Here is a 16,542-nt window from a genome sequence, read left to right on the forward strand (position 1 = left end):
GCAAAGCGTAAATTTAAAACTGCAAAAAGATCAATGTGTTCAATGGCACCACCAAGCAATACATATGAGCAAATAAAGCAGTGGCTACCAAAACTATTGGAGCTCAGAACTAATTTAACCTTAGAATAGTTGGAAGAAACTTGCTTCTTCTTGGAAATTTGAGCTAAAAATGTATCAGAAACCTGAAAAATGGACACAAGATTTCCAACATACAATTGTCAAACAAAGCACCTGTAATCTCAATTTACTTTGGTTTTACAATGGATAGAGCTATTTTGTTTGATCTCTGAAACAGATAAACAAGCTATTAATATTAAAATTGCTGCAAACAATGAAAACCTCCACCGACTGACCACATTAAGTCTGTCCAGTGACAATCTCAAAAACCCAAATCAAATATGGTCAACACTCAAAATTCAATTAGGAATTAAGCAAGACTTCAGAATACAAACTCTGTAATTTGTGTATTATAGGCAACAATAGAAAGATGATTGTTTGTTTCTATTTTTGAATTAATTAAAGGATTAGGCTGCGGGTTGACAACAACAGAATACTCTGATAGAATAATTGAGTTTGTGGCAGCATCTACCCTAAGTATTGGGATGTGTACCAAAAATACACCCTTGTCCAAACTAAAGAAGCACTAGTATGAACAGACTCAAGAATGAAGCCAAACCACAGGGTAGGTTGAATCTATTGGCAATGTGCAATTCACCCATGACTGGCATGATAGCCAATACAGGCAAATGTAGAAAGTAATGACAGAGGTACATGCTCACATGTGAAGAAAGAAATTTTAAATCACAGAACCCCTACAGTGTGGAAGCATGCCACTTAGCCCATCACGTCCACACCAACCCTACGAAGAGTATCCCATCCAGACCAACTCTCTAACCGTATCACTGTAACCCTACTTTTGAGATGAAGGGCTTTTGCCCGAAACGTCGATTTTCTTGCTCCTCGGATGCTGCCTGACCTGCTGTGTTTTTCCAGCACCACTCTTATCTAGACTCTGGTTTCCAGCATCTGCGGGCCTCACTTTTGCCGACTTTTGACCATGGTCAATACAACTAGACAACACATGCCTGAACACAATTGACAATTTAGCATGGTCAATCCACCTGACCTGCACAGCTTTAGAATGTGGAAGGAAACTGGAGCACCCAGAGGAATACCACACAAACAGTCACCCGAGGGTGGTATCAAAGCCTGGGTTCCTAGTGAGGTTAACCACTGAGCCACCATGCCACCCAAAGTTTTGGAAGACGTGCAGTGCCAGGAGAAATTGGAAGCATTAATGCCAAAAACAAAAGTCGAAACAAGGGACTGAAAGAAGCCAGAAACAAAAATAAAACAGTCGGTACAATATTTCTGCCAGTCAAGAGCCTGTACCAAACAGCATTAAGAAATGATCCATAAAATGTTGAGCCAAGTTATATGGTCAGATGATGAGGCTATACCATCAACACCAAGTGCACTGACAATCTGCAAGGTAGACACCAAATAATATTTTGGCACAATGCACCAACAGAAGCATATGCCACCTTCCGGATGCTGGGTCAGCATCATCCATATACAAAACTGGATGATGTTGCAGATGTAAACATCCTTCTACTTTACACACTGAAATGTACGTTCCCAAAGAAGTGGCAAATGATTATCCAACCAAGACCAAATCACCGCATATATTAGCTTAGAGACGCTATCCTCAGGACCCATTATAAATATTGTAACAAACTCACCCTGGTCACCTTGGATGGTTTATTCGTGGATACCACAGTCCCAGTGCTTGCAGATTCACCAGATGCAAGGATGTGTCCTTGTATTGTCAAGATAATGACATGGATCATCGACCACATGGAGCATCACTAAAAACTCAATATTAAACTGGGAGATGATCACCTAAATTTATAACACTGATCATCAGCCAATAGGCTGACCAGCATGGTTTGAATCAAGGACACATATGCTTTCTAAACTTTAATTTGGAATTTCTGATCGATAATCCCAGAAGTACATGATGCATTGATTAAAGAGCAAGAGAGGATGAAGGAAGCCCAGGACTAGCATGTGGGTAACGGATTACTCAGTTATCTAATATTACATTGCACTCCAACTGTCTGTCCAAAACGTAACTGATGGCATCAGAAATCTAGAAGAAATCATCAAATGATACCCATAAGTAAGACACTACCAAGTATGAACACTAAATAACCTGGCCGTGTAACAAGACAGCTACAAATTAGGACAATGCCACAATCGGAAACACTGTAATAGATATAAAGCACATGGAACCAGTAGTCTAAAAAATGTACAAAAAACAGAAAATGCTGGAGAATCTCAGTGGTTTTAACAGAATTGGTAGAGATAGAAACAGAGCTAACTTTTCCCTATCCACTATAACTCTGTTATATTAGTTTCAGAGTTATAGCATCTGCAGTATTTTGCCTTTATTTCTGCAAAATCATCATGAGTCAGGATAGATAAGCAAACTGCTGATTTGGTTCAGAAACCTATAACTTTATTGCTATGTCTTAGATTTGGAAAAAAATGTTACTTTGTTTTTGTGTCATGTAAATAGGTGATTCTTTAAAGATAAAATTTGCTTAGAAATGAAAGGGAGAAGTTGTGATATGATGTACATAAACCTCTAAAGGTGCATACCTTAAATTACTATCCATCATTAAATTCCTTGACAGGATTTCCCTGATTGGCAGGCAACCTGAAGCAGTAGCGACAGAAGTTAAATGTAAAATATTTAGCTCCCAGTCAACATTATTTATGTATAGTCTTATCTTGAAATGATGAACCTACATTATTGTTTTACCAATCCTTGTGTATAATAACTTAACATCTAAGAGATGAAAATAACAGCTCCCATCTTCTGTGCTGAGGTGGTTGGTCTCAACCAGTTTGAGAAAGGGATAGGGCATATTATTGGTTTCAGGGTCTTGATGCATGAAGTGAAGAATTCAGCCAGAGTTCTGATCATCTTGCAGCTGGAAAGTGTGGGTATCAGGTAAGTGCAAGGGTCAGTCATGGCCGTTATACATTCACAGTAACCCGGCTCTAATGATATTCACTAGCCTGGCTCAGGTTGGAAAAGTCGATCTTTATTGAGTGTCATTGCTCATCACATGTCACTGTTACTGCGTCAGCACCATCAGGAAAGGATGAGAAGAAACAGCAGAGGGGAGAAAACAAGACCCTTTTCCTAAGAGTTCTCTGCTTGATAAGGTATAAAAAGATGTGATGAGGTGAAACCATTTGGGTTGGAAACAGCTCCACAGCCACATCTGAAAATGAAGCTTTAGAAATGGGTTGAGCTGGCTGAGAAAGATATATGATAGCTTTCCCAACCAATATGTAGTCGAAGGACAATGTAATGGAGTAATGTGAGAGGTCTGCTCATCTTTGACCAGTACTTACTTACAGTAATTGTAATAATACAACACTGACAATATTACCTGCAGCGAGTGTGTAGGAACGCAAGATCCAAGATTGTAAAGACAATATTTGGGAACATGGAGAATGACTACTGCAGCCAACTAGTGTTCTTTAACATTAATACTGAGTAACATTTTTACACACACATATATGTCTTAGCAATGCTGAAATGGCCAACATTTTATCATGATGAGTCAAAAACATAAATGTCAAGGTCATTTATAAAAGGAGAACAATGGACTGATTGAGAAAATAAAATTGACACCTACCTTTAAAATGAACCCACCCTAAGAACCTCTTGACTGGGGCCTTCACATCCAAAGTAATGTAGATAAATCCAGGAATCCACAAAAACAGGAGCAGAGAGGATCAGCATGGAACCAATTTTTTTCCAGCAATAGGTGCTGTATTCCACTATTTAAAAGTTTTGCAGTCAGCTGGGTGAGGGGTGAAGGTGACTAATCATACAGGATGGTAAGGGGTGATGGGATAGGGTGCCAGGAGGGTGAGGGTTCGTTGTCATATGAGCAGATGAGGATTTAGGCTAGGTGAAGGGGCATATATGGAGATGTTGGGTCAAGCAGGGGGTTGACACTGTGGCTACGGAGTGTGAAATTAGAGGGGCTGGTAGATGGACAGTCTTGACATAAGGGGTGTCTGCTCTGGGGCAGTATCGAGAGTGGGTCCATTGGTTAGTCAGGGGTTCAGTTTAATACTTACTACCCAGGAGTTATGGGAGAGTTTAATCCACCAAACTTGCCTGAGGAACCATTAGGAGAATCAGAACCCTGGTGCCATCTCTGAAAAGTCAGAATTGAACACTTTGTCAGAGGGTTCCAGATGCCAGTAATTACCCCAAGGAAACTTCAACTTCCTAGACAATTCCCACAGAGTCAGTTGTATCAGGATTTCCGTGTGGTTTCAGCACAGAATTCCAATTGACACCGCTGCAAATGCTAACTCCCCATTGGAATTTCTGAGCTAAGAGCAAACACAGAACTAAAGTGTGAGATTCAAAGCGTGAATAGGAAAATAACACGCACGTTCTGATATCAGAATGTGCAAAGTACAATGTTTATTTTTCAGAAAACACAAGGGGATATAGTATTCTGTATATATCATAATACTGTATTTTCACCCGTGTTATGAAAGTGACCTCCAGTATGTTGAAGTGCCCTTGGTCTTTAACTTCAGGCATATAACATCCTAATGGTCACTCCCACTGGGAACCACAGTGTACATGCAGTAGACTCCTTTCCAGATTGAATCCTGTAAAAACTTATCTTTTACATTTTTATGTTGTTAAATATGTTGACATTTACCACTGAAATAACTTTGATAAGATCATGATTGTCTTCAGAGCAAATGTCCTTCAACAACATTGATTTGATCTTACAACAGGGTTCAGATGAACAAACAGAATGCAGATACATTTAATTGTTTTACAATAGTAATAGCTTCTTAAAAGGCCTACGTCATCAGGTTTGTTTTTCGTCTGTGGCTTACAAGCCGGGAAACTTGTGTAAAATTGTGTTGAAATAACGGTATCCTTTAAATAAGGCTGCTCAGGCATATCAAAGCCTGCCTTTTTTTTAACTATTCACACTTTATTGACTGTTTCCAAGAATTTAAGAACATTATTTTTCTCTTTTCACTAATTTTATTATAGACATGAGTATGAAGAACTCAGTGTCACATTATACTTGCAATCATCCTTTTTGGTAAAATTGCCAAGATAGCGAACCTACAAGGATGAAATTTTGGAAACAGTCAAAAACAGTTACTCCATGATTTCCAAAAACTGACTTTACCAAGCCATGTGTGACACTCAAGTTTGTCTTGAGTACATTATCAGAAATAAATACATTGCTATCGTAACCACCACTTAAGCCCTTCCTTCAAGATGACACAGCCCCTTTAAAGTGATAACTCAACCCTAACTATTCTTAGGAATGCTCAAAAGACACCATTTGTCGTTAGGGTTATTCCTATTTTTTACCCAAGGAATCAAAAATTATTATAAATAAATTTTTCATTACATTGAAGTCAACTAAAGCTTTGCTTTTTTTTTGAAACCTCCTTTGAGAAATGATGGCACAGTTACATCCAGGAAGTTCATTGGTGGCTGTGGTAGACAGCCTATTACTTTGCAACAAATTTATAACAGTTTTTTTTTCAATAATCTTTATTTGGTCAATCATGCATGGACAAATAAAAGATCCAGCCAAACATTCCAAAAAATTTCATGTCTTCTTTTTGGTTCACCACTTCCCATGCAGGAAGTTTTTTTTTGTAGACAGGAAGTGATATAAAAAGACTAGCAGGGCAAAACTTTAATGCAATATTCAAGCTTGGGGCGTTGACATGCATTTTCTGTCAGTCGCATCAAACAAAAAGTAACTGTGTTGCATAACAACATTTTCTCCCAATTACAATTAGGGTTGTGTTCTTTTTGGTACAAGTGCAAACCATCAATTAAAAACATAAGAACAGCTCATCAGATGCATCTTTATATAATTTCAAAACATTCATACATTCTTAACATATTAGTTAATACAACAAAGCCAACTAACATTTGTTTTAAAGATTTGCAGAAGTCTTGTTTAAAAATTGTGCAAATTAGAAAAACATGAAGCATGTGAAATTTTTCTTCTAAGTTTTATTTAATTCAAGGACTCTGCTTCATACAAAATGTAACAGTAGAAACTGCAGAAGTTCAAAGTTTGGCTGATAAATATCAATCAGGCAGCAAACTGTTAATCACAGGACCTTATTAGCTCCGGTCAAGTTGCATGGTTGGAACTCAGTAATTTACCCAACACTGTTTCATATATAAAGTTATCGCAACAAACTCCCAAATTTATAAATGTGTTTATCTTTCCCTTATTAAAAATGGACAGATGATGAATACATTGTATCAAAAAGTGGTACCAAGATAAACAATATTCCATGCACACACTTATCACATGCTAACATTACTTCATCAAAGTAAAACCACAAATAAACTGAATTCTGGATGTGAAAATAGTTGGGTGTATCTTGAGTTTGGCAACCTACTGTAAACAGATGATGGGAAGGAGTTCGAAGGTGCTAAAGCTGCACACAGAAAAGGTGGTGAGGCCACAGGTAACAGTTGACAGTGAACTGGCAAGAGTTTCCATTGTCATTTTTTGTCATTATTAGTTTTTTTTTCCCTGTTTGTTTACCCACAGCAGCCCCACAATACTGACTTGGGAGAAAACAATTGTAAATAAGAGTGTTGACACTTTTTTGTACTTTTGCAGTACACAAAAAGGGAGATGTTTTCTTTAATACCCCCCACCCTGACACAATCAATTTCCAACATCACATCACAAACTATCATTTCCAAAATCATGGGAAAGTTTACCTTAAAAAAAGTCAATCCTTCTGCAAGATGTAGGTTCTATAATAATGAGTACAATTGGCGCATGCATTATTCACGATGTACGTTTGACTTAAAATTTCCTGTTAAACATTGCAGGATTAATTTTATCAATATATAGTCCCCTCCCCCACCCAGCCAAGAATGGATTTCTTTAAAATTTTAAATAATCATTGTGCCTTTGTTATAACAGAATCTATAAAACATTTGGTCACAATCATGCTGAAGCCTGAAACAGGAAAATCCAGCAGATAAAGCTACAGAAAGGACGATATTCTTTTTTGCCTGACAAATATCAACTTGTTGCATAGCCCTCCTGACAAACACATGGATCATCCTCTGTAACCCAGTGTTCTTACTCATCATTTGACTCTTCAAAGTGCACATTTTGTAGGCTATTTTCAACATATTTTCTTGAAAAGACTTACATGACAACGGCAACAGCAATGTTTTCCCACATATCCTTACAACATAGAAACTGTACACCATAGAACATGTGCTCATAACTGCTACAACCAAGTTTATAAGACTGGACATGCACTGTGAATTTTAAAGACAGCAAACATAATGCTGTACCGGTTCGCACATTGTTTCAGCACTGACCTTCCTATGTCTTAACTTCAGAAAAGATGAAAGCCTATATTTGCTTATCAACACCAAATAAAGTCTTTTGGCTCTATGTTTCAAATTTGATTTTTGCAACATGTCATTCCTAATTTCAAGTTCGGTTCTCAAGAAACCATTTATGGACATTTTGATTTAAACCACTAGCATCATTCACCTATGCTTTTTAGCCATATCTCCCAGGGTTCCCACTTACCAGCTGAGATGCACTAAAGTAAAAGGCTGCATCTTGATTTAGGAGATATTTAAAAGGTTAGGCACTTGGAATTCAACAGTTGGAGCAAGAAATACATAGTGGAATGACATCAGGCTACCTCTTTACATACAAATGCTGACTTTTTGTACACTTATGAAAAACAAGTGCATGCCATGAAGTTACTGTGACTATGTGCGCATCTTCACCAACAATTTACAAAATCAGGATCGCAGACCATGTTATCGCTATGGTGAATGAAAAGTAAAAAAAAGGCAGAAATGGTCAAATAAACAAATCAACAAAATAATTTAATAAGGTGTGAAAAGCAGCACACCAAAAGGCCTCTGGAGCCAAAGAAACGGTGCCGACAACTCCACAACTTGGAACTCAACATGTTGCAGAGGTTCTTGGTGCAGACGTGGACAATGCAGAGAAACGTGAAGACAAAGTGCAGTACGAGAGCAGAATTTGTTTACTGGCTCCATTCAAGACATTATTTTTCTCCGTTATTAACATCAAGTCTTACATTTAAAATGTTTTGCTGTCTGTATTAGTCTCTCAATACGCATTAAAATATCTTATTTCCCCACCCGCCTATTCCCCCTCCCCCCACTCTGGTACTCAAAGTCTGTGATGAAAGGAGAGCCACCTTCTCACAACCTGTATCGTGAACAGGCGAACTCATTCACCTTTTGCCCTAGTCGTTCACTACAGCAGGCTACTGCATTTCATCAAGTTTTCTATGAATATATTTGTAAAGAAATTTGGCATCTGTTGTTTTCTGAAATAGCCAATGTAGGGAGAGAGATAGAAAAACAAGATGTTTTCTAGAATGAAACAGTCTTTTGTTTTCTTCACTTCAAGTGAACCATGTTTCACTTGCAAATTCAGTGCAAAAACAAGCTGAAGCAACTCTTAAAAAATCAGATTTCTGGAACAATTTCCAGTTTCTAAATCCCCATGAATGCTGCATATTAATATACACTCTGAGCTCCGACAGAACACCCTGCAGATGATAAAACTCATCATATTAATGTATAATCTGTAAGAGTCTCGCTAGACTGCCATGCTAGCACCAGTCGTCTTCATCTGTTTCGCGATAATATTGCCGCTCTCCCGCGCCTGTCCCAGGACCCATGCTCATACCCAGGTTGCAGTGGTAACCGTTTGGGACTCTGCGGCTTTGGTGAGACTGAGATGTGAAAGGTGAGATGCAGGAAGTCCTGGGGGACCTGCCCGTAGTCGTGGCAACAGCCACCTCAAAGGTCAGAGTCTCCTCTGGCAGTGCGAGTCCATCACTGTTGCAAGCTTCACGGTGCCCCAGGTAAGGGTCTGATCCGATTCGCATCACCATTGGCTGTCTGCTCTCATCGCCAGTGTATGATTGGTTCTGGGAGTCGCTGCGCAGGAAGGTGTTGTGCTCTGACCGTCCACGGCTGAGTCTCCCTGGAGGAGTTGGGGGCAAAACACCGTGCAGGTTGCTAAACTGAGTTGGAGAGGAGTTTGCAGTTTTGTAGGTGACGCTGGGGCGCGGTGTTAGGGGGGTCTGCGGAAGCTGTCGTCGACCACGACACGGGGTGCTCACACCAGAGACTGACTGCAGAGGGCTGCCGTTAACCGAACCACTGCCCTAGATGAAAATTGGAACAAAGCAATTCAAAAAACAAAAGAACAGACGTACAGAAAGCAAAAAAAAAGATTGAAAAAGGACGCACAGAGCCACATGACAGAAGAAATAAGGTGGAATGTTCAGACAAGCACCAAAAAGGGAAAGTAAAGTATGAGGCAAAAGATGCAGAGAGAATTGGAAGGAAAAATGATTATCATCAGTGGCAAAATCAACTACTGAAAATATAGGTAAATAATTAGCAGTACTAAGCATTAAGCATACAAGGCAAAACCCCAGAAGAAACTCATCCATAGGAAGAATACAGAGATAGGCAAAAAAAACCAACAGAAATGTTATTGGTGCAGTATTTAAAGAATAGTAATTAAAGTCAATTTCAGTAAACAGTTAATACATTTAAAGCACGGTTTAAAGGTGTTACTTTCATCAATTAAAAGTTGTTAAAATATGGTGAACTATTTTCTTTGCACCATTGAGTACAAGTTAAGTTCTTATGGAGTGATATGCCTTCAAATTTCACACTACCTGTATGCATTCATGAAACCACGGCTGTAAATATAAGCAAGTTACACATGTTAAACATAGTGAACCTTCAGGCTTCTTTACTACAGAAATGGTAAGAGAAACATAAGGAATAGCAGCATGCTTAGGCTATAAGTTTCCTCAAAACTGTTTTGCTAGGTAATAGGATCATGGTGAATCCTTAACCTTAACTCTACTTTCTCAAGAAAAAAAAGTGCTGGAATAGCAAAGTCGAAGACTTTCAAGTTGTTGTGACAAACCAGAAGATCGAAACAACCAGTACAATGTGGTATTCACTCAAAGTAATGAGGCAATTGGGATATTGGGCTACAAGTAGAAGTCACAAATACCTCTAGATTCATTGTGGTTATCTTTTCAAAATGGTACCTTAGTATGTAATACACAATAATGCTATATGAGAGAGATATATCAGTAGCTATACATCATGTGTCAAGGGTGAACAAGATTCAATAAACATTGAACATAACACCTGCTTATTAACTGCAGCCTTATCTTCTGACTGATGTTGGGGTGAGAGCTCAGCATTTAACTTTGGCAATGAATGAAAATCTTTCTATTATTTATTTACTTGCATTATTTATCTATATTCTTTCTCATCTAATCAGTATATTTACAGTTATGCACTCCTAATATGTATCTAAAACAATGGTGTGCTAAACAAAAGATACTTTGTGAAACTTGAAAGGGTGCATAAAAAATTTACAAGGATGCTGCCAGGACTGGAGGAATTGAGCTATAGGGAGAGGTTGAATAGGCTAGGACTGTTTTCCCTGGAGTGTCGCAGGCTGAGGGGTGACCTCGTAGAGGTTTATAAAATCAGGAGGGGCATGGGATAGGAGAAATAGACAAAGTATTTTCCCTGGGATGGGGGAGTCCAGAATTAGAGAGCATAGGTTTAGGTGAGAGGAGAAACATATAAAAGAGAACTCAGGGGCAACTTTTTCACTCAGAATGTAGTACGTGTATGGAATGAGCTGCCTGAGGAAGCGGTGATGGCCAGTACAATTGCAACATTTAAAAAGCATCTGGATGGTTACATGAATAGGAAGGGTTGGAGGGAGATGGTCCAGATGCTAGCAGGTGGGACTAGATTAGGTTGGGATATCTGTTCGGCATGGATGCACTGGATCGAAGAGTCTGCTTCCATGCTGTACACCTCTACTTCCCCTTAAGAAACCAAATATTCTTGAATCTATATTATTTTTATTAATTCACGGGTTGAGGGTGTCGCTGTTTAGCCCAGCATTGATTGTTTATCCCTAAATGCCCAGAAAGCTGTTAAAAGTCAACCACATTGATATAGGTCAAAAGTCACATGTAGACCAGACCAGGTAAGGATTGCAGTTCCCTCCCCTAAAGGACGTTAGTGAACCAGATGGGTTTTCTATGACAATCAGCAATTGTTTCATGGTCATTATTAGACTCGGAATTCCAGATTTTTATTGAATTCAAGTTCCATTGTCTGCCATGGTGAGATTTCCACTTGGTCTCTGGATTAACAGTGCAACGATATCACCATGAGACCATCACAAATCTTTACTTTAAAAACTTACGAGCTCTCTTGAACCTAAATTGACCAAAAAAAAGGACATGTCTCTGTGCTGTATGACTCTATGATATCTGATCTATGATAAAAATCCTCTTATGAACTTGTACTCATTTACTTCCCACTCACCAGCCCTCCCACTCACTTACTCCTTCCATCTCATCACTATGAACAACAGGATAGGAAAGTGATAGTGAGTCAGTGGAAACTAGCAAGGGAGAAAGTGGAGCTGAGAATGGGGGGGGGGTGGTCAGAGATGGAAACCATAAACAAAAAAGGCAGTGAGTGAGATGGATTTGATGGAGTATCAGTGGCCATATATGGTCAAAGGCCATACAGTGAAAACTGGTGGTCAGTTAGTTCAAGTAGCTGCTTTGCAAATTAATGCCATCAGTGTTGGTTGAATTCCTATAGCAGCTGAAATATCAAGAAGGATTCTCCTTCTCAACTTCTCACTTTACCTGAAGTGTGGTGAACTTCAGGCTAAATCACCACTGCCTGTCTCTCTGACATGACAGGACAGCCTATAGTCGGGTAAGACTATGGTGACTTTACCTTTTAAGACACTAAACATTCCTATGGTATTTGGCTCCAACCTGCCTCACCTTCCCAACTCCCTTTTACTCTCCTGACCAGGTATTACTTCAAACATTACACAAAAGCAAAAAATAATACTTCTAACTTCAAAGATCTCAGCGTAGTCAGTTTTTAAAGTATAAATCAGAATTAACTAGAGTTTAAGTCTGAAGAGTTCACCATAATACAATAATATGTCAATAATTCAAACATTTTTAAAAACCTGTGTTAACCTCTAAATTAACAGTTGTTTTTCAAAAAAAAGCTTTAATATTCTCAGCATCAGTTAATACCAAAAAAATTGACCATCACAAGTACAATTCCCTGCCGTGTGGTAATTTCTTCTCACCTGTCTGCGGAGGCTATAGTCTGGGCCTGCACTGGGAGATGTTGACCGGCTGTGATCAGTTGACTTGGGCTGTGGGGTTTCCCGACTGCCATATCGGTCACAGGAATAGTAACGTTGCTTCTCATTGGAGGATGGAGGTTTCCGCTCCTGTGATCTACCTCGTGAACGCTCCTTTGATTGTTGTTCTTTTTGGCGAGCCGCAGAACTGAAGTCATCCCTTTGGTCTGCAAGGAACATTATCAAACAGAGCATTAACATGCAACTAAATGAGACGTTTGTTCAATAGTCAGTGTCCATACACAAGCACTATTCGTGGAAAGTGTTGTGTATTTTTGTAAGTATGGTGGACTGTCACTTTAAGAGTCCAATCTCATGACATAATGCCATTTTGAGTGGGGAACAACTCTCTCCAAACTTGCTGCATGGTCAAGTAAACACTTTGAGAATAGAATTGCTGCTGTACAAAGCTTCAGCCTCCTTGTATTTCTTAGAACTTAACAGAGAGAGAAAAAGAGTCACTATTTTGAAAAAAGTGACACCTCTTTGGTCCTAAAGAGTAATACTGGAATTGAAATTTTAACTCTAGTTCTCTCCCTACAGTTGCTGACAGACCTGTTGAGTATCTCGAACACTTTGTGTTTGTCTCAGATTTCCAGCATCTGCAGAATGTTCCCTTTTTTTTCTGAAAAGCCTCCAGTAAAAGTGTCGGGACAAAGTTCTGGATGGATAAGCAAAGTGCCAATATATTTCAGAAATTTATAATTTTATTTTCTATGACTCAGATTTGAGGAAAATATATTATTTTGTTTCGCTGTTACGTAAATAGGAAAGGGAAATGTTTTGTTTATTAAAAAGGAAGAAGTTGTGATATGATGTGAATGTACCTTTAAAGATGCATTCCTTAAACCACTCTCAATCATTACATTCCTTAGAAAAATGTGATGCATTATTCCCAGTTGCCAGACAGTCTGTAGCAGCAGTGATGGAAGTAGAGGTACGATATTTAGCTGCCAGTCAATATTATTTATATACAGTCTTATCTCAAGTAAAGAACCCACATCATTATTTCATCAATCCATGTGTGTGATGAGGTTACATCCAAGAGAATAAAGTAACAGACCCTACCCACTGTATGTGCTGAGTTAGATGTTCTCGGCCAGCCTGAAAATAGGATGGAGCATATAGACGGCTTCACAGCCTTGATGTAGGCAGTGAAGTATTCAGCCTGAGTCCCGATTAAGACATAGCAATTCCATCTGGAAAGTGTGGATTTCAGGTAAATGCAGGAGTTAGAAATGACTGTTGCTTCTGAAGAGTCATATCAGAATCAAAATGTTAACTCTCGTTCCCTCTCCACAGATGGTACCAGACCTGTTGAGCTTCTCCAGCACTTTCTGTTTTTTGTTTCAGATCAGCAACATATGCAGTATTTTGCTTTTATTTTTGCTTCATAATATGCTTTACTGCAGGCTGAAAATACCGCAAACAGCAAGTAAAACATATATAATACTCCCCATTTTTTGGTTACTAGTGGAGGAAAGATCTGTTGCTTGAACAGCTTGTTAAACTATGGTCCTTTCTGCTCCATAAAATGGCATTATTTTTTAAAAGTGCTAATGGTTACTCTTTGGTGTTCTGACTCATATTTATCTCTTAATCAACATCACCATTATCAATTAGCTGGTAATTATCAACTTGTCATTTCTGGGAGCTTACTGTTCATCCATTGTCAGAAACATTGTGGGCACTATATCAAGGACTACAGTTCTAAAAGCCTTTGAGGATGCCTTGAGGATGTGAAAGATGCTATTTAAATACAGTTCTCTCTTTATTTCTGCAATGATATAGGATCATATATACAACTGACAAGCACCAGTTAGGGAGGATGCAACAAGGGAAGATATCTTTTCTCATCTGTCACTCTTTTGGAGTTGCAAATCCACACCACAGAATTCTTAAAATTCACAAGGATCAAATACAGTTCTCCTGAACGTATTCAGAAAACACTGGAGTCACATCTGCTCGGTGCAGACATTTTTTTCCAGTTCTTTGATCGGTACTTGACACACGTTCTTGCAATTTGCTGAAGCAAATTATTTTTATTTGCAGAGCTGTGACAAATGACAAAACTAGAACAAGTGTTTTTTTTTATTATGTTCGCTTCAGTCCTGTGATCCTATGGATTTTAGGAGATCCCACATTTCATTTGTACAGGAGACTATATCAGAATTCGCCATGCATCCAGCTTTCAGTTATCCATCTCTCTTCAAGGTAAGATGCAGGAGCTTCCCCTCCTAAATTATGTTTTGGATCATGTGATGATGTTGATCATTTAACAGGGTTAGGTTGACCTTGTTTTATTTTTGTCAGAGAGATTATAAAAGCAGCAAATACGAAAGGTCTGGCTTTGAAAGGTCAGTTTGATTATAACTAACAGATACTGCTTCAGACAAAAGGCTTTCAAGTTTAAAAAAAAAACCTGTACAATGAAAGGGGTGTAGCCAGTTCTCCCAGCTCAGCTTACCTCTGGTTTGGTCTGGCTATTCACTGAAAGCAGTCAGTCTTTTGAAAAAGCTGCTAGGCTCAAAGAAGTAAGTCCATGCTGGTACTCTGTCTCTGACCTCTCTCCTGTAGGACTCTATGTTTCAGTTTACCTTTTGTGCCAAGGGGTATTTATGGGGATTGTTGCAAATATTGGGAACAGCAGCATTAAGTAGTGATGATCTGTTGAGTTTTCAGATAGGTTAAGTTATTCAGTATTCTGTTCTCTTTTGTTTGTGTTTCATTTGGTAATCTTGTAAATAAATTATGTTTTGTTTGAAATTAAGTGGTTTGACCAACTGTGTCATTCCTGGAATATCCGCATTACACCTCCTTAAAACAACGAGGAACGTTAGTGCCTGGGCTACTTACTTGAAATGTTTTGAGGGAGTCTGGTCCATAACAATCCTTTGATTGTCACTGACATGAATCCTTCTACTTTTATGAAGGACAATGTCATAGTCTCATCTTCAGAAAACTAAAAACTCCCACCACACCACCGTTGTTGTTTTCCCACTGCTACGTAGCCATTGTAATGAAGTCAACCAGGTGGACCGCGCAGAATGTGAGTTCCCTGTTGGGGCTGTTACCTTGTCCAGTTAGGGAGCCCTGGCTGACAGATAGAACAGAAATGTCAGATATTCTGTTCGCTATGGGAGCTGGCTCTAAGGAAGCTCAATCAGGGTGAAGGACTCTCTATATGTATTTAAAGTGTGACTTGGTGATGGGATATAAGCCTCAATGGAGTTTTTCACCATTTTATGAGGAACACATTTATGGGACAGGGTCATGTTAAAGTTGACACAGAGTGCACTAAGAGCTAGACTAAAACAACCCATACTCATTTAATACAGCACCTGTGGCAGCAACAGCTACAGAAGACCATCTTCAGTTTTACCCACTCCAACTCTACCCTACTCCCAGTAACTAAATGTACCTTTAAAGATACCCTTCTTTCAGATAATAAATGTCCTTGCCAAGAAATTTCACACATCTTTCATACAATTTCTAATTCTTCAATTTTATGGAATCCTGGTTCGTTACCTGTTTCTCCATCTGCATGCCTAGTGGGAGATCTCTCCAGTGACCGTTGTTTTTTCTCTTTTCTGCGATGGCAGCGGTGCTGATGGTGGTGGTGGTGATGATGAGGCATTCGTTCTGGGATAACCCGCTCCAGAGAGTAATCAGGGAGATGCATTCCATGAGATCTCTGTGGTGTCAGCGTAGAGATAGAACGCTTCATGGGGCTTGTGTCTGGAATTGGCTACACAACAATATTAGAAACACACATAAAAGTCAAAGTCTAGCAGAGATGATGATAACATTTTATTCTATAATTCTGTTGATGGTGGGATATACGAGTCTTCTTAATTTGACACTATTAAGCCTAATACTTAACACAGAAAAAAAATTCAAACTGTTACTTATGTTAATTCAAATGTCTTTTCTTTAATTAATTCAGAGGTTTTGGATTGCCTGGGCAAGCAATAATTGTTACCCCTCCCTCCTCCAATCTTGAGAAAATGGGAGTGACCCACCTTCTTGAACAGCTGGAGTATTTGGAATGTAGGGACATTCCAACAATGTTATTAGAGAGGGAGCTCCATGATTTTGACTAAGCAACACTGAAGGAATAGTTTCTCTGTGTTTAAACTTTCAAGTGTTTAGAAAATTTTGATTAGATTCCCTA

The 16,542-nt window shown here is 38.9% G+C and overlaps 1 protein-coding gene across 1 annotated transcript in view; it reads right to left on the bottom strand.

Annotated features, from left to right (window-relative positions):
• Window positions 1-8,523: 8,523 nt before the first annotated feature.
• The window catches only part of cacna1ba (calcium channel, voltage-dependent, N type, alpha 1B subunit, a), a 600,961-nt gene continuing 592,942 nt past the window's right edge, over window positions 8,524-16,542 (bottom strand). The window contains exons 46-48 of the mRNA XM_060841327.1: window positions 15,897-16,116; window positions 12,312-12,535; window positions 8,524-9,300 (exon numbers count right to left, since the gene is read on the bottom strand). Of these exons, the coding sequence (XP_060697310.1) occupies window positions 8,740-9,300; window positions 12,312-12,535; window positions 15,897-16,116 (1,005 nt within the window). The 3' untranslated portion in view covers window positions 8,524-8,739. The remainder of the gene's footprint in view (window positions 9,301-12,311; window positions 12,536-15,896; window positions 16,117-16,542) is intronic.

Source organism: Hemiscyllium ocellatum, chromosome 21 (assembly GCF_020745735.1).
Source record: "Hemiscyllium ocellatum isolate sHemOce1 chromosome 21, sHemOce1.pat.X.cur, whole genome shotgun sequence".
Lineage (NCBI taxonomy): Eukaryota > Metazoa > Chordata > Chondrichthyes > Orectolobiformes > Hemiscylliidae > Hemiscyllium > Hemiscyllium ocellatum.